At 36.5% G+C, this 26,228-nt stretch overlaps 1 protein-coding gene and 1 long non-coding RNA gene across 3 annotated transcripts; one reads left to right on the top strand and one right to left on the bottom strand.

Annotated features, from left to right (window-relative positions):
• Positions 1–1,695: 1,695 nt before the first annotated feature.
• Positions 1,696–24,290, top strand: LOC100332092 (polymeric immunoglobulin receptor-like). 2 transcript variants are annotated; one of them, XM_087241500.1, is made up of 12 exons: positions 1,696–2,401; positions 2,581–2,883; positions 3,776–4,087; positions 4,177–4,213; positions 4,540–4,598; positions 20,694–20,724; positions 20,897–20,997; positions 22,751–22,803; positions 22,915–22,962; positions 23,056–23,109; positions 23,394–23,459; positions 23,716–24,290. In XM_087241500.1, the coding sequence occupies exons 1-12, from the start codon at positions 2,356–2,358 to the stop codon at positions 23,719–23,721; spliced, it is 1,116 nt and encodes a 371-aa protein (XP_087097626.1). In that variant the 5' UTR covers positions 1,696–2,355; the 3' UTR covers positions 23,722–24,290. The 2 variants fall into 2 exon arrangements, 1 of the variants encoding a protein (XP_087097626.1); XR_015478999.1 differs by lacking the exon at positions 20,694–20,724 and having other exon boundaries at positions 20,856–20,997.
• On the bottom strand, positions 5,240–8,285 carry LOC147846527 (uncharacterized). The gene is made up of 7 exons (XR_015479050.1): positions 8,086–8,285; positions 7,862–7,949; positions 7,052–7,127; positions 6,877–6,931; positions 6,702–6,777; positions 6,484–6,627; positions 5,240–6,148 (listed from the first exon to the last, which is right to left on the bottom strand). It is a non-coding gene; the product is annotated as an uncharacterized LOC147846527 (long non-coding RNA).
• Positions 24,291–26,228: the final 1,938 nt, after the last annotated feature.

Below are 26,228 nucleotides of genomic sequence, written 5' to 3'. Positions count from 1 at the left end.
GCTCAATATATATATATATATATATATATATATATATATATATATATATATATATATATATATATATATATATATATATATATATATATTAGAAGAATTTACAATGAAAGACAAAATCAATTAAATCCCATCTTGAACTATAAAAAGAGGAAACCAGCATAAAATTTTAATCTTAAGCCAAATGAGTACAAAAGTAAGAAAATAAACCAAAAATCAATAGACTAAACAAAACTAATGTATGAAGAAAATACAGAGCCCCACTACACCTTCAAAAAAGCAGGGCACGAATTACATGAAACAAACCAAATCTCATTAATCAAAATAACAAAAAAAATAATAATAAAATAACAAACAAATAAACAAGCTGGACAAATAAACAAGTAAATAGCAGAAATAAATCTAAATCAAGCAAAAATAAATAAATCCAGCCAAAACAAATTAGCAAAAATAAAGAAGATTTTACACTTACAAAAGGTACAGATGTCACTACTTCAATTTGTTCCCTTTGCCGCCGTTCATACCGCGGTGGCGGTGGTAGTTGATGCGCCAGCAGGTTTTGACCACTGGGTGGCGCTTTAACCACAGATTTTTGTTTCTGTACCTTCTGTGATGTGTTCAATTAAAATACGATTTTGATTTAGTTTTCTTAGTAATAAACATGATCTTACACTATACTGTGTGTTTTAGAAAAGATACATGGTGAGAAGTAAAGTCAAAGGCTGCAAAAAGCAAAGATAAGAATTAAATTCTTTAGCCTTTATAGTGCCCTATTACATTGTGTTGGGGTGAAAGGAATGTTTCAATTTCTTTTACCATCATGGCGACGTTATTACCTCAAATCTTAAATGTGCGAATATGAAAAACAGCACACACTACAAAATAATATCAAGATCATCGTGCCAGTGGAGCACATCACCTGGTTGTGAGCTTGTGATCACCTGAACTTACTTTATCAATTGGCTATTTAATATTTATTACAGGCTATGTTACAAATATTTGACCAACTGCCACTTCATGTAAAACATTCTCATGCACTCAGAACTAGTGGCAGTTATGAATGAAATAAATGGTATATCCGCATGCAAAGTGAGCCGCATTTATCGTCTGCTCATTTTCTTTGTTTATTTCTCTTTCACACACATGCAGAAGAAAATCTTGTTTAAAAAAGCGCATTATATCCACTAATGTATAATATTAATATTAATTAAAAAAAAAATTTAGCTAATATATCCATAATGCCAGGATGCAAAGTGCTTTGACTGGATATCTAGGTCAAACGCAAAGTCGTCACCTGTTGCATGGCATAGGCCAGCCTATAGTGTGGAAAAATATAATTCACAACCTTGGATGCGTTTCCCAAAACTATTGTTTGCCAACTAGGGTCGCAAGTTTCTTCGTTACAAACATAGATCATTGATTTGCCGTTCCCCAAAAGTTAGTATATAATAGTTTAGTTTTTATATATAGTATTGCATTAATAGCATATAGATGTTAAATAGTTTTTATCGGCTCAAAATTAACGCATCGATTCTGAGTTATTATTTAAAACATAAACCTGCATTTTAGTGCGGGATGTGGGTGTCACAAAATACTTTTTAAATCAATGTTTTTATATTATTATTATTATTATTATTATTATTATTATTATTACTATTTAATACAATCAAAACAAACAACCAAATAGGAGAAATAGGTCTTAAATGCAAACAATAATGGATAGATAAACCAACAAAAATATGTTAGTTGAATAAACAATCCTTGTGTAAACCAAAATAAACCTAAACACAAAATAAATCCAGAAAACAGGACAGCACTGTAGCCCCAAATAAACACTGAGCGCCCGACAGGAGCTCAATGTACAGAATGCCACCCAGCGTGTAAACAAAGAAATAAAACCATCATGGTATGAAGTTTAAAATCTATTAGACAATGTACAACTGCATTCAAACACCAACTGCTCGCCAAAGGGGGTCAAGTTTATTCAAAAGGAAGTTGTCACCTAATTTTCAATTTTCTTATCTGTGTGTGTGGTTTTGTTGTTGTCCTCTTAATGGCGCTGTAATACAATTGGAGCACCAGGGTGAGTGTTAATAAAGGATAAACAAAGAACCAAAGAACAGAAATTGCTTCAAACCACTCATCTGCTCATCCCATTATTAGCCTGTTCACAAACTGAAGACTTAAGTAGTGAGATGTTAATGTGCTGATGTGTGATGTGTCGCTGGCAGCAGAACGACTATTTTGCTTATTTGTTCACACTTTTGTGGTGAAAAGTGGCATTTCTGATCTTCCTCTAAAATTGGAGAGTAAAATGAAGCGATCAGCTCCTCTCATGCACACACACACACTGCAGATATGATTCACCTTCTGATTCTCGCTGGGGTTTTACTTCACATTGGAGGTAAATGGTTATAATTTGTTTAAAATTGCATTGTTAAACTATTAAATGGTCTGTTGTTTACTTGATGTGTTACAGTTGTTTACTTTAATGCTAGTTATTGTTCACTATACATTTACTTCATTATTGTGTGTGCCATTTATGATCCCCTAATGTTTTTTTACACTTAATCTTGTCTACAGATGGAGCTTGGATTGATAAACTGAATATAGGAGTGAAATCTGGATCTCCAGGCATTATTCCATGTCTATATGAAGAACAATATAAAGAAAACAAGAAGTACTGGTGTTGGGGGAAATATTGGAGCACTTGCTCTATATTGGCTTATGTAAATGAAACAAGAAATAAAATCTCCATCACTGATTATCCAGAACATAGTATATTTACAGTGAAATGGCAGAATCTGCAGTCAGGATGTTACTGGTGCGCTGTGGAGATCGGTGGTCCTGACGCTGGTTATTATTTGTATCTGACAGTACAATCAGGTAAAGAAAACCTTTCAAAATCTCTATTATTTCTGATGAACAAATAATGTAAAAGGTTTTGTTATGTATGATAGAAGTTTATTTCTGTTCACACAAGTAGAACTGAAAAAGGAGAACAAGTTAAGTGTAGGATGTGTGATGACTAATGAAAAAACACATTGTTGCCCGACTACTGCAGGTCTATATTTAATTGTTGCGATCTCATGACTGGTCTCTCTGTTGACTCTGTCAAGGAGAATGTTCAGGCCCAGATAGGACACCGACAGGATGAAGATTAAATTTAAAAATCTTGTGGGAAGTGTTTCCTGCTCTAGATGCTCTGATTAATGTAGTCTAACAATCCTTCAGAATTATGCATTTGTCTTTTCTTCTGCCATTTTGAAATGCACATCATGATATTGCCAAGTGTCATGTGATCCTGGATTAACTTCTATGTTGATCCTGGAACATCATTTTTGTTCGAAAATGTAATCCATAGCTATTCCCTACACCTAAACCCAACCATAACTGTAAATTATTCCCAAAACCAGAGGAGGATAATATTTGGGTAACACTAATGTAGAAGTGTATAAACCTAACCGTAAACCTAAACTTAACACAAATGGTGAACGTATCCCTTAATTCTGATTGGCTGATGGGAATGTTGTTCCAGGATCATCATAGATGTTAACCCAGGAACATGTCTTACCTAGTGAAATCAGGTTAGGGCTCTGAAACAAGGATTAGATCTTTGCATTGTGATCTTGCGTATCCGTGATGATTATATTGTCTGTGTGCTGAAATAAATATAGATTAAACACTCACTAATGTCCCCTGGAGCAGTGTTTTGAGTGGCAGTTTGTTCACAGCTGTTTATTTCTGTTCAGTAAAATGTCATCTTGACTGTTTTCAGATCCTGATGTGTATGTGATTAACAGCAGTGTATCTGGACATGAAGGTGGTAATGTCAGTGTTCAGTGTTTATACCGTTCTGGATATAAGGCTAAAACCAAACAGTGGTGCAGAGTTAAAGATAAGAGCTGTTTCACAGAGAAAAAGACTGACACATCCCAGAATTCATCAGTGCAGATCAGTGATGATGGTAAAAGCTCCTTCACTGTGCTGATTATTGGACTGAACCTCTCTGATTCTGGATGGTATTACTGCTCTGCTGGAGATCTGCAGGTTCCTGTTCAACTCACTGTCACTAAACCTGAACCCAAAGGTAAGATCACAAACCAGCTAGGCTGAAAAAATGATGATGCTATTACTGCCCTAAAATGCCCTTGTTGCTTTATTCTTTTCTTTTTCCAGTACTGACAACTCCGAAATATACATCTGAGACAGAAATGTAAGTTTAAACATTTTTGATTGTTTAAATGAATCAAACACATTTAAATGTTTTTTTTTGTCAAGTAGATTTATGAAAGGATTGTTTTAATGTGGTGTAAAAACATCCACTGTTCATGCTCTTACATTATTACTTCATGAATATACTGCTGATTAAGTGTAATTACTGTATTGAGTTATTCATACTTACTGCAACACACCAATGTACATTTTTAAGTGATTTACTAAATCAGACTAATTAATCATAGATTTATGTCTATACTCATATTGTTCTCCAACACAAATGTAAATAACTAATTATGACTTTTATTTGACATTGTTTTGCAGGAGCACAACACAACTCTCCACCAACACAACTTCTACAATCATGCATTCAACGATAAACAGTAAGCAGCAGCTAAATTTGATTATTTTGGAAATATTCAGGAGTTTAATGTTTCTTCTGAGTTATTTTGGTAATTTTGTTTACACTAATTGTGAAAAGTTTAACTTTTTATTGCACAATTTTCTTAGCTCATATATAGGCGTTATCTTTTAGGTTAGAATTTACATGGTAGACTATGTAAGTGAGAAAACCGAACGCTTCACTGTAGTGAGAAAACAGTTTAACTGTTATAACAGCTAAAACTGTTAAACGGATAAAGACCAAGCTTCCTCCATTCAGCCTCTTTACTTTCTACTTACGTTTACACTTTACTTTACTCCTTTACTTTCATGGAGTAAGGAAACAATGGAAACTCACTCCACTGAAGACATCCATTACACTCTCAGAAAAAAAGGTACAAAATTGTACCTTTTAGGGTACAAATGGCCTGTCACTGGGGTGGTACCCTTAAGGGTACAAATTTGTACCTCTATTTAAAGGTACAAAATTGTACCTTCTACATTTGTACCCTTTAAGGGACAATTTTGTACCCGCACCGAAGGTACAAAAATGTACCTTTTTATATTATATAGCATTTTCAGGGTACTGACCCAGGCATTTTGATCCATTGGTGACTGCATGCACAAATAAATAAATAAAATATTTTGGTTCACAGATGTCCATTTTTATTTATTAATGTAGAAATATTTCATTACAACTCACAACTGAATGTGTCAAGAAATAAAATTACACAGTAAATATAAAGCAGACATGTAAAACAGTAAAAAGAACAATTTAGAAAACAAATAAAAATTGTTCACTCACTGTACAGTACATAATCTACCCTTAATACAAAGACCACAAGAATACTGTTTAAGATGTATAAACACATTACACTGGCTACATCAAGTACTTCACTTTATAAAGTCCAAAGTATTTGTCTTTAGTCAGAATACTCGGTCATAATAAATAATTTGTCATCAACATTTTCTCTGAATTTCAGAATGAAGGCAATGTTTCTCTATAAATTGCTTCAACAGTGCAGAAAACCAAATACATCAGTAGCCTCTTCCTCAACATCAGTAGATTACTCCTCATCATCCTCAAGTGGAGTTGTAATTTGTTGTAACACAATATGTGTTTATGCTTTTGATAAACATGACATGTAAAGCACTCATATCTGGAAAATGTTCTTTGATAGTCATTAGGAGCACAAGTTATTTAAAAATGTGCTTTATGCATGAATGATAGCAGAGTGCTGGATTAACTTGATTGTGATTATCCCAAGAGCATGTAGAGAAACAAAAAAACAAGGTTTATCACTCTGGTAACTGGAGTAGATTGAGGCTTGTCACCGTCCACCGTTCATTCAAAACATTCCACTGCAGAAACATCAAGGTGTTCTTCTAATAAGATGGATATGTCAAAAATGTATATTCGTCCACATCATTAGCCCGGCCAATCGCAATCCCATCAACTCTCAAGACTGCCGTGACTCGTCTTGTTAACACAGTTGTCCAGTCGGTGGCCTCCTCCTGTACTTGAACTGTTGGATGTGGTGAAGATGGTTCACTGTAAATGACAAAGCAATAATTACATTAATATCAGTCACTCTATCACTGATGAAGAGAAAATCAACATGCATAGAAAGTAAAATAATTAATATTCACCGATTTAAAAAAAAAAAGTATCACAGATTAAAACACTGATATAAATTTCATTCATTCATTCAATTTCTTTTCGGCTTAGTCCCTTTATTAATCTGGGGTCGCCACAGTGGAATGAACCACTGCGTTCACAGCATGTTTTATGCAGCAGATGCCCTTCCAGCTGCAACCCAGTATTACGAAACATCCAGACACACTTATTCACACACACATTTATACACTACAGACAAATAAGCTTACCAAATTCAGCTATAGCGCATGTCTTTGGACTTGTGAGGAAACCGGAGCACTTGGAGGAAACCCTCACGAACACCAACTGACCCAGCCGAGGTCGAACCAGCGACCTTCTTGCTGTAAGGTGACAGCACTACCCACTGCGTCATCCTAATATAAAGAATATCAAGCATTATAAAATGCATTTATCACAGCATATACTGAACAGAAAACAACATACGCACCGGAGCACAACGAAATGTTGAAGTGTCTCGCTTAACAAGGCTGGCAACATGAGAAGTGCTGCTGTAAAATCAATTCCTGGAACATAAGATGTGGCATACAAACAAATATGAAGGAATCCATCCAAAGCTAGAATTTAATAATATTAATGAAGTGGAGAAAGTTTAGAAAGAGTACCTTAGAGTCAGGACCATAGCATTCTTCAGTTGATCTCTCATCTTTCGATGAAAACCTAGAAAATAATTTTAAACACGTGGGTGTACATTTATTGTTATTTGTAAGTAAAAACCTACAAATTTAAAATAGTATGTAAGCCATTAAAACCATGGTATAGATAATGAGACATACTTACATCTTGTAACTGAGCCATATGACATGCCTTCATTGGTCTAATGCTGTTAGGCTGCATTCTGTTGTTCAATCTTGTCCTGAAATACAATTGGAAACTTCATAAACTTCAGGAAAGCAATAAGATAAAGCAATAACTATTTATTTATAGTATTTTATTTATATATAAGTATAACGTTAAACGATAGTAAAGCACCAACAATTCTGGACATGAGAGTTTGTGGACACTCCTCAACATTAATGTAACTTAGACACTGAAACGAAGATATGTACAAGCATACACACGCCACGTTTGTAACTAGCCACGTTTACATAATCAGTCGCTTTGCCGGTGACAAAATTGTGATTTTTCTTCACAAAATGGCGGTGTATATAACCGTCTAAAATTACATTTCCGCGGTCAACCGTGGCTAGAAAATGGCCTCAAAATATAAAACATTATCGATAATTACAAATTCCAGTATTAATAACAAAAGGTTTTATATCAAGGTATATGAAGACTTCAGTCGCGCCAGCTCCGGGCCACACCGCACATTACTCACGGCCCGATTCCAGTGCACGGATACGGCAGCGTCGGCTCGCTTCTGCCGCCGCATCTGGCCCGAGTAACGATACAGCAGACGGACTCGGGCAGGCGAGAATCTAGCCGCAACTGGCCCAAGTGTATTTTGCTATCTGGGTTGCGATTATATTCCGCCGTGGCAACACTTATTAATAAAGCAGTAACGTAACGTAACATATAAGGCGCGAATACGTAACGTAGGCGATAAAGGGAACTTTTACACCGAGAAAACTAACAGCATATAGTACTTACCTTCTATAACGTTATGTCCCTCGGTGACTTCGATATCACATTGTATTAACTTCTTTAATAAGCTGCAAACATCTTAGCAAACTCCATCCTGCAGGCCAACGTACACCAGCCAGCCCGGAGCACAAAGCGGGGGAAAGCCGAGACCCGAGAGTCAGACAAAATCAACAGAACACGGCTTCACATGTAAAAATGAGACTGAAAATATATCTTTAATACATTCTTACCTGAAAAGTGTGGACTCCAAAATAGACTTTTCTTTGAAAAGCGTGCGAAGTTCTGTGTAACCAGCCAGCATACTCTACCGACCGCCTCAGTAACAAACACTACTATAACGTCTCAACAAGCCAAATTCTTAAAGAGACAGCAACATCACCACCTGTATGAAGATGCTGTCACTCTGCATGGTTCTTATTCTACATCCCATATATACTTTATGTAACAGGTTACACTATCAAATCAATCTGGACATCAGAAGCCTAGGATTCGACTACTGGAGGTAATGAGCATTTGCTGAAAAATGACAGAAACCACTATATAGGTAAGTATTTGAAATGTTTATAGATATATTTTTCTGCAGATCTTTCCCCCAAAATAAAATTTACAAAATACAATAAAACAATTAAAACACAATAAAACAAAATAAAGTTCAATTGAAATTACATTGAAAATGTAAAGAAAACCACTAGTTCAGAATCAACAAACTCAGTATTTCTCATTTCACTTCAAAAGGAAAATAGTTTGATTTCCAAGTGTCCGTGCGCTGGTATTAGTATTTTTTCTTAATCAGTTCTCAGGGAAAAAACACGAACAGTCTCTATCCAGAAACGGAAAAAAACAGTCTTTTACCTTGAGCTGGAAAAATAAAAAGTATTAAAGTACTCTCCTGGTTCAGTAGGGTGAATTTCCAATTTCCTTTTCTAGTGTCCGAATAGGTTGGCCCGCCATCAATGTAAATCAGTCTTCAATCAAAAACACCAAAGAAAAAAACCTGACCTGTACAAAAGGCCAAAAGCATGACTACATTTAGTCAATGATATCATTATATCAGGTAAGTATTTCCACATACAAGCAAATAACATTATAATCATTACAATTAACCTGTATCTCTTTTTTTTAGGCATGTATACAAGGCGATATGCATGTGAACATACACGTGAAGGGAAATAATAACACGTGGAGACAACTAAATACAGTATATATCACACAACAGCAAAATAAACTTTTGTTTCTCTACAAACTGTGTTTGTTCGTCATTTAACATTAAATTCAGAGTGTTTACAAAGTAATTAAACTCACCATGTCCATATATTTACTCATCAACAACACAATGATGCAATTTCCCCATCGATCGTCACAGGAACAATTTAACGACTGAATCCTCTTCAAATACTTCTCTATGAAAGCTTTTTGTAAGTATCTCAAACTAGTTTCAAAGTTATAATCTAATTTCACAGTTTAAATCATCAAATCTAGCGATCTCACTCTCTCTTCCTCCACAGTCTGGCGATCTCTTCCCACTGCGTCAGCAAGCGCAAATCCCTCCCACACATCACTGATTGGCTAAACCAATAACATGTGAATATTTCACATTATTATTTTTAAACAATTTATTTCTTATTAAGAACATTTTAGAACAATGAATCCACAGTTGTATGTTGTTTTATCCCCTGATTATTTATATTATTTTATAAATGTACAAATATAACTCTTCAGTAATCTGGGTTACATCCTCCCCCACTTAACTGTGCACGTCTCGTGACAGTTTAGAATAACTCAACATATTATACATCCTGTATGGAGGATTTCCCAGGTAAATCATTCAGACTTTCACTATTATCCAATGCATTAAGCAAAACAGTGTTTAAGCCTTGGAAAAAGGAATGCACTACGTGCATTAAAGGGTTTCCAAGCTGTGGATAGGTAAGCATTTTAGGACCCTTTCTTTGTCTAGTTGATCGTCTGGGAAGGTCTTCTAAAAGATCATTCCCCTCCTCGTCAGAGGTCTGGGTCTGTCCACTACATTCCTCTTGAGAATTTTCTTGATCATTAACTGACTTTGCATCAGGAATTGGACTTGACTCCGTGATCTCCGAGACATCAGGTAAGGAGTCTGTTGGAACACCAACAGGTAAGTGTTCTCTTATATTTTCAGTAGATGGAGCTTGCTCTGGAACATCCGCAGGTAAGTCACTACTTTGATCACTCTGAGCTACTTTGTCCGCTGAGCGTGAATGAATAACCTCAGGGTTACGAGGGACCTCATCAGAGACATTCGGCCTAAGCACTTGGTGAACCGTAGTAAATCTTGTCTCATCAATTGGATAAGCTCCACACATCATTTCAGGAATGTCATTATCCATCTCAGGAACAGAAACTGAACTGTCAAGGATCTGTGAATCAGGATTCTTCTGAGTATTATGTCTTACATTAGGTTTACTCACAACTGGATCTGGGATCTTGGAAGCAGGTAAGAATCCACAGGGAAGCAAAAGATCTCTATGAAGAGTACGAAGTGGACCATCTTTTGTTTCTGGCCGGACAGTGTAAACTGGTAAGTTAGCAGCTTGTTTCACAACAACATAGATTTCAGATTCCCATCGGTCAGCTAGCTTATGCTTTCCACGGATGCGTACATTCCTTACTAGAACACGATCTCCGACTTCCAAAGAAGAATTAGTTACATGTTTATCATACCGGATTTTGTTCTTTTCAGCAATCCTCCGTGCATTTTGTGAAGCAACCTCATAACTTTCCTTTAGATGAGATTTAAGACTTTGAACATACTGTGAATGAGACACTTGTTTACAGTCTTTACATGGCAATCCAAAAGCAAGATCAAGCGGCAACCGTGGTTGACGGCCAAACATCAACTCATATGGAGAAAATCCTGTAGACTCGTGTTTAGTACAATTATATGCATGTACCAAGGGTTTGACAAAATCCTTCCAATGACTTTTGTCCTTTTCTTCCAACGTTCCGAGCATATTTAACAAAGTCCGGTTAAACCGTTCCACAGGATTTCCTCGAGGATGATATGGTGTTGTTCTAATCTTTTGGATTCCAGCAATTGCACAAAGTTCCTTGATGGTATGAGATTCGAAATCTGGTCCTTGGTCACTATGTAACCGCTCAGGGAAACCATAATGCACAATGAACTGATCCCATAGGCACTTTGCAACAGTTCTTGCTTTCTGATTCGGCGTTGGTATGGCCACTGCATACTTCGTAAAGAAATCGGTAATAACCAAGATATCACGAGTATTGCTCTTATCTGGTTCAAGAGAAAGAAAATCCATGCAAACAAGTTGTAAGGGTCTTGTGGCTTGAATGTTTACTAAGGGCGCACTTTTCTGCGGCAAGGATTTCCTACGTACGCAACGACTACAAGTCTTAATTTTGTGCTCCACTTCAGTTCCCATCCTTGGCCAATAGAACCTAGAACGGACCAAATCTAGCGTCCTTTCTGTTCCCATATGACCCATTTGATCATGTAGACTGTTCAAAGCAAAACTTCTAAGATCCTCTGGCAAAACCAGTTGGAAATTGACAGAGTCTCCTTCTCGTCGTCGTCTGTACAGAACTCCATCTATCAACTCAAGACGGTCCCATTCTCGTAAGTAAAATGGAAGATCTGGATATTCTAGTCGTAATGCAGGCAGAGGTTTTTTCACCAGATTCCATGCACATCACTACTTCACGGATGACAGGATCACATCTCTGCCGTTCAGCCAAGTCTTCCTTCATAAGGAGAGGTAAAGCAGCTAATCCGTTTAGACTATCCTCTTGTTCGAAACATTCCGGCACAGCATCAGGATGGATTGCCAAAGACTCAACTAGAGTGACACCAGAATCATCACTTTGTTGGACAGAATGCTTCTCACAAATAGCTCGGATTATATCTCTATCAGTATTCTGTTGATTCTCAGTATCCATGGTATGATACTCCACGAACTTATTGATCCTTTCAAACTCCTTTACCGATAACTGGTCTTCTGGCAATGATTCATGTGGTCGCCTAGACAAACTGTCTGCATCAACATTTTGTTTACCAGCCCGGTACTGCAGCCGAAATGAGAATGTTGAAAGTGCAGCAAGCCATCGGTAGCTGGTAGCATCCAATTTAGCTGTCGTCAGAAGGTATGTCAATGGATTGCTATCTGTTATGACAGTAAATGTGCCGCCATAAAGATAATCATGAAATTTCTCAGTTACAGCCCATTTAAGGGCAAGGAACTCGAGTTTATGGGCCGGGTATCGGGCCTCGCTATACGACAAGCCTCTACTAGCAAATGCAATAACACGTTGCTTCCCATTTTGCTCTTGATATAATGCAGCTCCCAATCCTGTGGTGCTAGCATCGGTGTGAACAACATAAGGAAGTTTGGGGTCCGCAAATCCCAAGACAGGAGCAGTAGAAAGCTTTTCAATTAGGATTTCAAATGCTCTCTGGCAAGTAGCTGTCCAACGTCCGCCAAAAGGCTCTTTTGGATCATGGTATTGATATTCCTTTTCAGCTTTCTTACAACTCTTCCTCGAGGGTGGATAACCAGAAGTCAGTTCATTTAAGGGCTTTGCTATTTGTGAGTAGTCTTTAATAAACCTACGGTAGTAGCCTGAAAAGCCTAAAAATGACCTTAACTCCTTAAGGTTCCTTGGACAAGGCCAGGTCTTTATAGCCTCAATCTTTTCAGGGTCTGTTGCCACGCCTTGCTCGGATACTACATGACCCAAGTATCTAACAGAGGTCTGGAAAAAACGGCACTTTTCTGGTGAAAGTTTTAGCCCATACTCCTTCAGACGAGCAAGAACTTGTAGCAAACGTCTCTCGTGTTCCTCAAGGGATGCAGAAAAGACAATCAAATCATCCAAAAACACTAGCACTTCTTTCAGGTTAATGTCACCCATACACTTTTCCATTAGCCTTTGGAAAGTGCTTGGGGCATTGGTTACCCCCTGGGGCATACGATTAAATTCCCAAAACCCCAGGGGACACACAAAGGCCGTTTTCGGTTTGTCTTCCTCTGCAACTTCAATCTGATAGTAGCCAGATTTTAAGTCTAGTACAGTGAACCACTTGGATCCATTTAAAGCTGAAAATGTCTCATCAAGGTTCGGCAAAGCATATGCGTCCTTGATTGTTTGAAGATTTAACTTCCGATAATCGATGCAGAGTCGTACATCTCCATTTTTCTTTCTGACTACAACAATTGGCGAAGAAAAAGGGGATTCTGACTCGCGTATGACTCCACTTAAAAGAAGTTCCTGAAGGTGTTTTCTTACAGCCCCAATATCACGTGGATGAATTGGTCTAGCGCGGTGTTTGAACGGGGATTCATCATGTAATTTGATGCAATGTTTCATTTTTTGTGTATGTCCAAAATCCAGATCATGTTGAGCAAAGACTTCTGGCATCTCACGAAGTTTCTTTGTGATTCGATCCTTCCATTCCTGTGATAATGGAGAATCACCAAAATTTAAAATGAACTCTTCTTCTTTGATTACTTTGGGGTCATCACTTTGGAATCCCTGTTTAGGTATAGCGTTGTCAGAAGAAAGCACTGACTCCAAAGCATGGATCTCTGCAATGACACACCTCTGTGGGATAGTGATATTGTGATCAGTCTCATTTGTGAGAACCACAGGAAGATGGCTATATCGTCTAGAAGGGAGAGTAAGTAAGCAATTTTTCACCACAATTCCACCGGGTAAGAAAGATATGGAGGGGTGTTCCACAACAATCCATTTATCAGTTGGAAAGCCATGCATATGGGCAATGCCCTCTAAAACGACAGTTTGGCCAGCCGCCATGACTTCTGGTACCTTACTCCTCAACCTTATTTGACCAAGAGCACCAGCATTATGTTTGTGCCGCAATCTGATGGTATTCAGGACAGTTCTGTAGCCAAACAAGGAAGGCTGGAAGGTCATAGAACTCGTTTTTAAGTGTTCATCATAAAGGGTGTCCAAAGTATTTGTCCCTATAATAATTAAAGGCATGGTGCAAGACTCTGGCTCTGGAACCACCAAAGCGACAGTAGGTAATTCAACACTTGTCCCAATAAACTCTGCAGGAAAAGTTATATTCAGTTCTATGTACCCAATGTAGGGCACAGAAAGGCCATTCGCACCTTCAACTTCCAACAAATCAGAAATGGAATTGATGGGGGTTTCTGAAAGGTGTTGGTCATAAAAGGATAAGGGAATAGTTGTAACTTGGGAGCCTGTGTCAATCAAACAGTTACATTTCTGCCCTAAAATAGTGACTTGCGCGATGCATCTTTCACCAACCAACCCTCTGGGTAATTTGCCATCTTTTATTTTCGAACTATGGCTTTGCATAGAAGCTTTAGTTTTAGGGGGACACTTTAATGTTTCAGTCCCTGGCTGTCCCGCAACAGGAACTGGCTCTGGTTTAAAGCAGCCTTTGCCATATTGTTTTGAGATTCCCACTGGGACTGTTTCTCCCTCAGAAGTTTACGCTTTTCAGCCACAAGTGCTGGGTTGGGCTCTGAATCACAGGAGGAGGCAATGTGGCCATCTTCCCCACAATGAAAACAGTACCATGGCCTGGGTTTGTCAGTTTGTTTATAATGCATAGGCATTGTAGATTCAACACTTGGCTTGGTTGATTTTTTGTCTTTCTGATCTACGGTTTGTGATGCCAGTTTCTTTGGGGCCTCAGATTTAGTAGCGAGTTTAGCTAATTGGCTCTGTAGAGTGGCTATCTGTTTTTTAAGCTCTTTAGCTTCTGTTGCTAATGACAACACATTGCAATCTGTACTTTGCTTAGGTTCATCGCATACCCAGATCCTTTGGGTGTTCATCAGTGCACGCTGCTTGGAACTACCTAGATGTTGCTTCATACGAATGGTTTTTGCAGTATGTTTATCTTCCTCGGTTCGTAACATCAATAATAGCTGCGCAAAAGTAGGAGGATCATCTCGTTTTTGTGCCAATCGCAGGTCAGCTATTAAACCATCATCCCAGCAGCCCCGACAAAATTGTTTCAAAAGGTGTCGGTCTGCTTCACTGGCCAACACACCACCACGCTTGATGGCTATGTTCAAGGCTGCCTGAAGCCTATACAGGTAGGCCGAAGGTTTTTCTCCTGCATCCTGCAAGGTATTCATGAATTTAGCGAAAAGTTCATCACCATCTTCGACTGTACCAAAGGCAGAATCTAACAACTGCAGGTAAGCTGATGGAGCAGCGTCAGCGCTCAGTTGTTTAATGACATCAGCAGCTGGGGGCAAAAGGCTATCTAGAATCTTTCTTGAACCATGAATATCAGATATTGCAGGATCCTTCAAAACGAGATCGACACTAGAACGCCATGTGTCATAATCTGTCTCATTAGCAGGGCGAGGTTTCCTACCAGAAAACAGTCTGAGTCGCATGGGTATGTGTGCCTGGGCAACACCTTCTCCACTCCTCACCACATGTTCAACAACCAACCTCTGTACTTCTGGTGGGTTAAGTATTGTGGGGGAAGTAAGAACTGAAGAATCAGCGACATGAGCAGCAGTTTGATGCATTTCCTGGTTTCCTTCGTTGCTAGGCTGAGCCATAACTGGAGATGTTTTGCCACTAATTGGCTCTTGACCAGATGGTGTAATAGGGGGTTTGTCAGGAGCTTCAGATACAGAGCTTGCAGGAAGAACTACAGCACTCATTTCTGTTAGCATTTCACTCAACATTGCTTCAAAATTTGCCCCACTAAGTTTTGCGATTTCTTTCAATCCCTTTAGGTATGATTTGGTAGCACTACCCCCTAACTGTTGAGTGTACACACTGGATAAGGATCTCACTAAGTAAGTGATATTTGGATCACTAGTCAACTGGTAAGTATATGGCAACAGGGGCTCTAAAGACTGTAAAGCACTGCCACTGTCAAATTCAATAATCACATCCTGATTAAACTCAGATTCAGGGTCTTGAATTTTAACCGATCTAACAATAGAACCGTGTTTTTGCAAGATTTTCAGAAATTCTTCATCATCTGCTGTCTCAGTTTCCCCACTAATTATAATAGCATTTGGGATTTTGATACCTTCTTGCATAACTACATCCATTTTATCAGTGAAATGATTATTCCAAACACCAATAGTATTTTAATCACCTGTCAGTTCTCAGCAATACAGCACCACCTCCTGGCTGGCTCGCCAATTTTATGTAACAGGTTACACTATCAAATCAATCTGGACATCAGAAGCCTAGGATTCGACTACTGGAGGTAATGAGCATTTGCTGAAAAATGACAGAAACCACTATATAGGTAAGTATTTGAAATGTTTATAGATATATTTTTCTGCAGATCTTTCCCCCAAAATAAAATTTACAAAATACAATAAAACAATTAAAACACAATAAAACAAAATAAAGTTCAATTGAAATTACATTGAAAATGTAAAGAAAACCACTAGTTCAGAATCAACAAACTCAGTATTTCTCATTTCACTTCAAAAGGAAAATAGTTTGATTTCCAAGTGTCCGTGCGCTGGTATTAGTATTTTTTCTTAATCAGTTCTCAGGGAAAAAACACGAACAGTCTCTATCCAGAAACGGAAAAAAACAGTCTTTTACCTTGAGCTGGAAAAATAAAAAGTATTAAAGTACTCTCCTGGTTCAGTAGGGTGAATTTCCAATTTCCTTTTCTAGTGTCCGAATAGGTTGGCCCGCCATCAATGTAAATCAGTCTTCAATCAAAAACACCAAAGAAAAAAACCTGACCTGTACAAAAGGCCAAAAGCATGACTACATTTAGTCAATGATATCATTATATCAGGTAAGTATTTCCACATACAAGCAAATAACATTATAATCATTACAATTAACCTGTATCTCTTTTTTTTAGGCATGTATACAAGGCGATATGCATGTGAACATACACGTGAAGGGAAATAATAACACGTGGAGACAACTAAATACAGTATATATCACACAACAGCAAAATAAACTTTTGTTTCTCTACAAACTGTGTTTGTTCGTCATTTAACATTAAATTCAGAGTGTTTACAAAGTAATTAAACTCACCATGTCCATATATTTACTCATCAACAACACAATGATGCAATTTCCCCATCGATCGTCACAGGAACAATTTAACGACTGAATCCTCTTCAAATACTTCTCTATGAAAGCTTTTTGTAAGTATCTCAAACTAGTTTCAAAGTTATAATCTAATTTCACAGTTTAAATCATCAAATCTAGCGATCTCACTCTCTCTTCCTCCACAGTCTGGCGATCTCTTCCCACTGCGTCAGCAAGCGCAAATCCCTCCCACACATCACTGATTGGCTAAACCAATAACATGTGAATATTTCACATTATTATTTTTAAACAATTTATTTCTTATTAAGAACATTTTAGAACAATGAATCCACAGTTGTATGTTGTTTTATCCCCTGATTATTTATATTATTTTATAAATGTACAAATATAACTCTTCAGTAATCTGGGTTACATCTAGGGACTTAAACAGTAAGCAAAGACCAGTATTTACGTTTTTAATGATTAAAATTACATTTAATTATAAATTAAATTATTAACATTTTTGAGAAAAAATGTAATTTAAATACATGAAAAAAAATTAATTATTAAAATATTTAATTCAATCAATTTATTTATTTATTATATTTTTAAATTATGTATTTTAGTATTAATGTTTAGTATTAATACATTTAAATTAGTGTTGTATAGTGTCTTGATCTTATCATGAGCTGAGGGTACAATTTTGTTCCTATAGGGAAACAAAATATATAATTGTACCTTTAAAGGTGCCAAATTGGTCCTTTACGGTACAATTTTGTATCCAAATGTGCTATAAAAGGTACAAAAATGTACCTTTCAAACCTAAATCTGGACATTTGTACCTTTATAGCCCATTTGGGTACAAAATTGTACCCTAAGGACCAATATGGGACCTTTAAAGGTACAATTTTATATTTTGTTCCCTCTAGGAACAAAATTGTACCCTCATTGTACCTTTTTTTCTGAGAGTGTAGCTTACATATTTAATTTCATTAGATTGTTCACAAGATTTGTTTCTTTTTAAATTCAGTTCTAATTTCCAGCAAACAAATAAATGAACAATAATAACAAAGTGTGGTCAAAGTTAAAGTTATATTTAAACACATCCTATGTCTTTAAAACGCAACAGGTGGACAAATCTAAACTTGTTTTAATTAAAACAAATATAAATATGCATATACAGTAATAAATAATAGCACTACAAATAATACCATCATACAAATGCAGATTGTCATGAATAAACTAAAAACAGCCTTCCAGAGATGAGGCATTAAGACAGTGTTTTTATACACTCAGAAATAAAAGGTACACAAGCTGTCTCTGGGGTGGTACCTTTTTAAAAAGGTACACATTTGTACTTGAAGGGTCCACATTGGTACCTTAGAAGTATACATTAGTACCTATAAATTTTAGGGGGAACACTTTTGTACTTTTTAGGTATTTACCCTTGAGGCATTAATTTGGACCTTTAAGGTACAAATTTGTACCTTTCGAAAAGGTACCACCTCAGGTGCCAGATAATGTATCTTTATTTCTGGGAGTGTATTTATGTAGAAAATAACATTAATCCTTTAATTGTTTTCATATGTAAAGATATTTGTGTGTTGCTATACATCCTGTGCGTATTAAGCAATGTGTAAGCGTTTGTACTCTCATAAACACTAACGCTCTCTGCGCTGGACTTTAAAGCAGCTTTTAGCTGTTCAATGTCTATTTCAGTTCCTCAAAATAGCAACGCACCAACAATGCGCCTCACAGTGTCGGGCAAGCTACTTGAAAAATGCTGTGAGCTAAGCTATTAGCTACTCTACTTAAAATGTAGCTGAACTACACTAAAAGGTAGGGTACCTTTTAGTGTAGTTCAGCTACATTTTAAGTAGAGTAGCTAATAGCTTAGCTCACAGCATTGGGAAATGTAGCAAGCTAAGCTCAAAGCTACATGGCAAAAGTAGCTTAGCTACATCTAACCTTTTTTTACAATTTCATTTTTAAATCGAAGCAACTTAAATCCAAGTCAATCATATCTTAGTGATCAATAAAACTTTCAATGAAACATACCTATGAGGTATAACAGTTCAGTTCAATTATTTACTGTAAATAATATGCAGTACTAAACAGAAACACATTATAGTATAAAACAAAAAAATCCAATAAAACCAGGTGTTACACAATCAAAATACTATAGTAATTTATAGTAAAGGGAAATATTTTGGAATAGGCATTATATTGTATGATTAATTGAATGGATTTACTTTCATTGGCTAGACACCGGCCTCACGGCTCCATGAATGTCTGTATTGTCACTTATTGATCCGCGATTGGTAACTGCACCTTGAGTGGACTCTACTGCTCTACTTGACTAATAAAATAGCTTTGCTACTGAAAAGCTATTTGATTTAGAAAGTAGCAACGCTACCGCCACACTACTGAGAAATGTAGTTAAGCTAGTAGCGTCACTACTTGTAGCAATGCTACTGCCCAACACTACTGGTGCCTTACACACCACTTTTCTATCCCGGAACACCCATGAGGCCATAAAATGGATGCATCCGTGGATGCTGCATACTGCTGGTAATGTGGAAAGGCCCCCTCATGACTATGAAGAGCTTTGGGTGTATGGCCATAAACAGTAAATGCGCTATATAAATACACATGACATTACACAAAGCGGCCCAAATGAATTTGCTATGTAAACAACGTGGTGGAAAACAGGAAAATTAGGGGTGCGCTGGTCTGAAAATAGCAATAAATCGTGCCAAACATGTCTTGTACCTTATTGCGCCGGGTGTATGACAGGGTCCTTAATTTTAACAGTTGAACTTTTTTATTTTATTTTATGATATACTCTCAGAAATAAAGGTACAAGATCTGTCACTGGGGTGATACCTTTTCAAAAGGTACAAATTTGTACCTAAAAGGTTCATATTAATACCTCAAGGGTACATATTAGTACCTAAAAAGTACAAAAGTGTTCCTCTTAAAATTTTTAGGTACTAATATATACTTTTAAGACAGCAATACGTACAAATGTGTAGGTGTACAAATGTACAAAGGTGCCACCCCAGTACAGCTCATGTACCTTTATTTCTGACAGTGTTGACCATTATGTATATAAAGTGAAATAATGAAAAAAAAAAAAAAAAATATATATATATATATATATATATATATATATATATATATATATATATATATATATATATATATATATATATATGAGCAATATCACACGAGTAGCAGTGCGATATGGCTGTATATCGGCACCGGTGGGTGGCGTGCGTTGGCCGAGTGCCTTAGTGCCCCCACCAGTGCCGATATGCAGCCATTTCGCACTGCTACGAGTGTGATATTGCGTTTATACAACAGTTTGGCGGCATAATTGTGTATATAAAAACAAAATCAAACATGGAGAGTTTCAAAAACCCTTTTGTATGAAGAACTACTTTCTTCCATGTTGGAATTAAATCATAAGCTGACAGTTACACAGCTGAGCAAGCATCTTTTAAACTTTAGATCTGTAGTGTCTGCTTTTTGCTGGCTGTATGTGGGCGGAGTAATACACAAAGGGTAAAGAGGCTTTACGGGTGTTGATATTACTTAAATATATCAAGGCTATCAGCCAATCAGATTCGAAAACCAGAGAGAACTGTTGTTTAAATATAAATATAAATATAATATGTACAGTATATTTTTCTTATTTGCTATATTTATAGAGAGTAAACCTCATCTTTGAAAGACAAATTTTCAGACATATTTTGGGTTAAAAGCAACAATTTTACTCACTTTTTTCTACTTTTAACAGCAACTATGACTACTGATCCAGAGGCTTACATGTATGTGAATATTTTTATTCAATCATAACTGATACCAAACTGTAACGTATGAACAAAACAAGCATTTAATATTTCAGTGTGCATTTGCTTTAATTAATCTGTAAAAGCCTTCACAGATGAACATGCTGTAGGTGTTTATGATGTTAACAAACATGTCTCTTCATCACCACAGGAATAATGTGGTTGTGATCATGTCCCTTGCAACAACACTTATGCTTTTACTGCTTGTGGCTCTTTTTGCCATAGTAATCTGCAAGATGAGAAAGAATCCAGGTGAGTTCATTTTTTATCACTGTTTATTGATGATTTCATTATAGCATGAATATAATAACACAAGAGGCTTCAAATTAGCACAAATATTCAATGTTCAGGGATGGGAAAATAGTCAAATGTCATAATAATACAAACACACTTGAGCACAAAACAATGTGGCTGACCAATCAGAACTAAGATTGCAAAAGGGGGTGTGTTCAGAAAAATGTTAGAATACAGGTGTCAAAGCCAGTTCCTGGAGGGCCACAGCTCTGTACAGTTTAGTTTCAACCCTAATCAAATGCACCTGATCAAACTAACTGAGTCCTTCAGGCTTGTTTGAAACCTCCGGGTAAGTGTGTTTGAGCAGGGTTGGAGGAGGTCTGGACCCGACCAGATTTCTTGCCGCATGTGTATAAATTTCCTAATAAAACACTGTAGCGCTCGGTAACTCTGGTGTAATTTATATGGGAGCAGGCGGTCTAACAATAGCGTTCTTGAAAGAAAGAGAGAGAGCACAAGCGAGTGCCAGAGCATGTCTATTCACCGTGGAGCTGTGCTGTGTGTTACATCTGAAAAAGGCCTCAGTTAACATGGACACCAGTTAAACCGTAACACCAGCTTCATTTAGTTTACTGTTAAGAGTCCTCAAGCAGATGTTTACACCTTGTAGACTTGACAACATGTCCATGATTACACCGTACGAGTGGCCCTCGTTAAAATATTGAACACATTGATGCAGTATGTCTGGTGTTTCCGTCTGGTCCTTTATAAACTCCAAACACCAACCACACTTAAAGCTAAACTGCGTTAAGCTGCTCATGTGTTTGCCACAAAACGGGCAAAACAACCCTCGACTGCTGTCCACGTTCGGTCACCACAAACTTTGTTTACACCACGTACTCCACAGCACGAATTTACAGCGCTCGCCAACAACAACAACTTTCCCCCACGTCACTCTCTGTGTGGTACATTCCACATCACTTCCGGTGTGTGCTACATTCCCTTTACGTAAGGAATCTGTAATTGTAAATTTGTTTTGGGACTTGTAAAAGTGTGTTGCATCTTGTTAATTTTTTTTCTAAAATGAAAATTTGTTTCGTCCTTGGTAAAATAGTTTTTCCTATGTAATTGAGTCTGATGATAGGTAAACATGTTTTTCAAAATGTACATTTGTCTCGAGCTTTGTAAAAGTGTTTCACACTTTGTAATGTCTCACCAGCCACAAATCTCACCACACGGCACTCATGTCACATCACAAAGGGGCAAACAAAACTGACATTTACAAACCTTGCACAACTAGTTTTATCTGTTGTCTCTGTTTTGGTAGTACTCAATTTTAATGTGAGATTTTGCAAATCAGATCTAAATTTAGCGGGAATGATCAGGTCAGGTAGAAAATGGGGTGAGTCGGGTAGCGGGTGAACAAATGCTGAATATACGGCGGGAGCGGTCAGGTGCTGAATAAAACCTGGACTAAAAATTAAGTCCTGCTCAAATCACTAGTTGGAACTAAACTGTAGAGAGCTGTGGCCCTCCAGGAACTGGCTTTTGCACCTGTGCTTTAGGAGAACCATTTGTGTTTCCCTAAAGAACTCTTCAGTCAAACAGTCCTGAACCCTGTTCCTGGTGATAAAAACCTTTATAAAATCTAAAGTGTGCATTTCCACAAGAAGGAGCTTTTTTTGTCATGGACAGTTTTCATAAATGTTAAAGGTACTATTAAATAATACTGATTGTTATGAAAATTTATTTTCAAATCTCACCCTGACAGAAGGTGAACAAATTAAGAAAGAAGAACGTGTTGACAGCAGCACCATGAATACTGTAAGTGTTTTAGAATTTACTGTAATTGACATAAACTGAGTAGAGAAGTTCTGTGGAAAAGAATGTAGTTGTGTGAAATTAGTACAGCATCTACATCTGTGTTTGCTGCAGATGCCCTCTGAAAACCAAATGACATCTATCAGTCCTGCAGAAGCTGATGTAAGTCCTCATCCTTCATTCTGTCTGCTTTACAACTCTCAGAAGACACTGAGATGCTGAACTCAGATCAGTGATGGTTGTTTTTGTTCACAGTCTTCTGCTGACGATCCTTCAGTGCTTTACAGTCCTGTCTCCTTTACTAAGAAAGTAAGTGTCTCTGAGATTTTCTTCATTGTGATTTTTTGTGAATTGATGTGTTCGCAGTTATAACTGGAATTGTCTGTTTCATTCAGTTTGTTTGCAATTCATCACTGTTTATAAATTTCTATCATGGACTCGTGATGCACTGAAGTTACAGTATATATATATAAGGTTTGTGTGGCAGAATTTGTGTTTCGCAAACAAATGAACAGCCAAAGCACAAAGAAAGTTTTCTACTTGTAAACCGTGTTATTCAAACTCCTCTCAGTTCTGATCATGCTTTTTCACAGCGTTTATCAACAGTGGATCCAGAACCTGATGTGCTCTACAGCGCTGTGATGAAAGATCGCAAAACTGTGAGTTCATAACATACAGATATAAAGACGAATCCTTTATTGAAGCAGTTAGAAAACGTGATAGTCATTTACTGTAATTCAGTAGTAAGACATCATATGTACCAATGTTCAGTATAGTGCAGTATGCATGGAGATAGTAATTATTGTTATTTAAAAAAATCATATTTCAAAGTTGTTGCTTTTTCATTGTTTTTGTCTGCATTATAGTTAAACTAAATGAATAATCTTATGAAATACATGTTTGTGTTTATTTCAGGTGTAATGCAGATTTAATTTATGGCCAAATAGAGGATGAAGGCGACATATTAGCATTTTTGAAGAAGATGAAATCTGCTTTAATATTTCTTTTCATCCTTAATTTTATTTACAAATTATCTTAAAGACAGTTTTTACAAAAAAAAAAAAATTAGAAACAAACAAACATGGTTAACAAAAAATCTTCCATGGTTTTGCTATACTATAGTATTTGTAATAAAAAAATAGTTTAAATTTAGAAAGGGTAGAAACGTGGAGATAAAAATTGGGTAAAAATTGACAAACTCTAAAAAAAAAAAAAAAAAAAGAATAAAAAATAGCTAAAATTGTAGTTGGGCCTGAGGGGTGATTAATAATAATATTGACAAAAAGAAAAATCAAACAATATTTTGAAAATGAAATAAAATTATTTGCTACATTTTATTTGGGATGATTCCTTAAATAGAGGAAAAATCGCATTTTATAAGTTAGTTTTTATACTGTTTTTATATTTGTGTACAGTAGTTATGCATGAGCGAGAGTGCAGTTTCTGCGGTTTTATTAGAGTGATTGCAGGTGAATTTATTTTATACACCATATAAAATATATATATATATATATATATATATATAACATAAAACAAACTGGTGTTTGTTTTAACAGTGTCTGGATGCAGCTTTTATGATGCAAGCTGAGACTGCATCACTCAGCAATGCAATATCAGACACAATGTACTCAATGGAGTGAGTGACATCTCTGTGAGGGGTAGGATTAGGGGGTTTATGTGAGCCCATTAAAAAGCATTGGATGCAGCTCAGACTGCACTGCACCAGGTCTGCATCCAGACCCCTCTCGTTTGTTGTCATTTGATTCCTTTCTAACTGAATCAGCTTTTTTTTTAACCTATTAACAAGTCAATGAATCACTTCCTTGTTATTAAAGGTTTGTCGCCACCTGTTGGCAGTTTAAATGTTTGTTTTTTACTTGTCGTATAAATATCTAAATAAATAAGTTACCAGAATAAACACACATTAAAATTTTGTCTAGTTATTGGTACAAAAAATACATGAACACAGTTTAAATGAGCTAGTATCATCTTTCAGAGAGAGAGAAAAAAGATCAGTTTTCCAGTTTTTCTTGTAAATTGTAAAGTGATTTCTTCAATAAAGCCCTTTAGCATGAAATAGTCTCTATTTCAGAGGTCACCACAGCTGAATGAACCGGCGACTATTCCAGCATGTTTTACACAGATGATGCCCTTCCAGCTGCAACTCAGTACTGGGAAACATCCATATACACTCATTTACACACATACATTATGACCAATTTAGTAGAAACCCACGCCAACAGGAGGAGAACATGCAAACTTCATATAAATGCCAACTGGTCAAGCCGGGACTCAAACCACCAACCTTCTTGCTGTAAGGCAACAGTGCTAAGCACTGAGCCCACCAGGCCACCCAGTGTTTGTTCTGATTGCATTTATGAAGTGTGATTTAAAAAAAAAAAGTTTATAATTATTTTTACCATTAGAAATAGGTTATATTTGCACACTGTTGCCACACAACCATATTTAAACCCCTTATAAAAGCAATTTTTGCATAATAGGTCCCCGTTAAGGTACTACATGTATCATTTTCAACCTCTAGGGGCTCTATTTTGACGGTCCATGCAGAGCGCAAAACGCAGGGTGCAAACACTTTTTCAGGGCGTGTCAGAGTGCATTTTTGCTAACTTACGGACGGGAAAATGCGCTTTGCGCCAAGGCGCATGGGCTAAAAGGGTTTATTATCTTAATGACTTATAGGTGTGTTTTGAGAATAAACCAATTAGAGTCTCATCTCCCATTTTCTTTAAGACCCAGCTGCGTCGCGTCAAGAGCACATTCGCTATTTACAGGTTGCAAAGTAAGTCTAAGTGGAAAAACTGAGCATTTCACAAGCAAACAGGTAACAGTTAACAGTTTTTTTAACAGAAAACTGTTAAACAGAGCATCTACTGCGTAAGAATGAGAGATAATGGATCACTTTCACTTTCGCTCTTGGATAGGGAAACCTTTACGCACAGACATCAATTAGCCTATAAATAATTAATTTCATTTTGTTAAGCGCAAAGATTTGTTTCAAAACTTTTTTTAAATTCAGTTGTAATTTCTAGCAAACGAATAAATGAACAATAATAACAAAATGTGGTCAAAATACTGAGTTATTTCCAAATACAACTGCCATGCCCCATATGGTCTAAAACCTGACAGGTGAGCAAATCTAAGATTGTTTTTAATAAAACAAATATAAATATGGATATAATAAATAACACTGCTAATAATAATAACATTATTCAAAAGCAAATTGTTATGAATGAACTAAAAAAGCCTCCCGAGATGAAGAAGACATAAAGCAGTGATTTTTCATATTTATGTAGGCTAGAAAATAATATGTTTTGTAATATTTTAATCCTTTATATTTATATTTTATATCTATTCTTATTATATCCTATATATATATATATATATATATATATATATATATATATATA

Source organism: Danio rerio, chromosome 2 (genome assembly GCF_052040795.2).
Source record: "Danio rerio strain M-AB ecotype USA chromosome 2, GRCz13ab, whole genome shotgun sequence".
NCBI classification, from domain to species: domain Eukaryota; kingdom Metazoa; phylum Chordata; class Actinopteri; order Cypriniformes; family Danionidae; genus Danio; species Danio rerio.
This window is presented reverse-complemented; position numbering and strand designations above follow the sequence as displayed.

Excerpts from the sequence above, each read along its gene's own strand:
- LOC100332092 (XM_087241500.1), top strand. The coding sequence starts at position 2,356 with ATGATTCACCTTCTGATTCTCGCTGGGGTTTTACTTCACATTGGAG. Across the intron at positions 2,402-2,580 it reads GGTTTTACTTCACATTGGAG|ATGGAGCTTGGATTGATAAA; the intron begins GTAAATGGTTAT and ends TCTTGTCTACAG. Across the intron at positions 23,110-23,393 it reads CTGTCTCCTTTACTAAGAAA|CGTTTATCAACAGTGGATCC; the intron begins GTAAGTGTCTCT and ends GCTTTTTCACAG.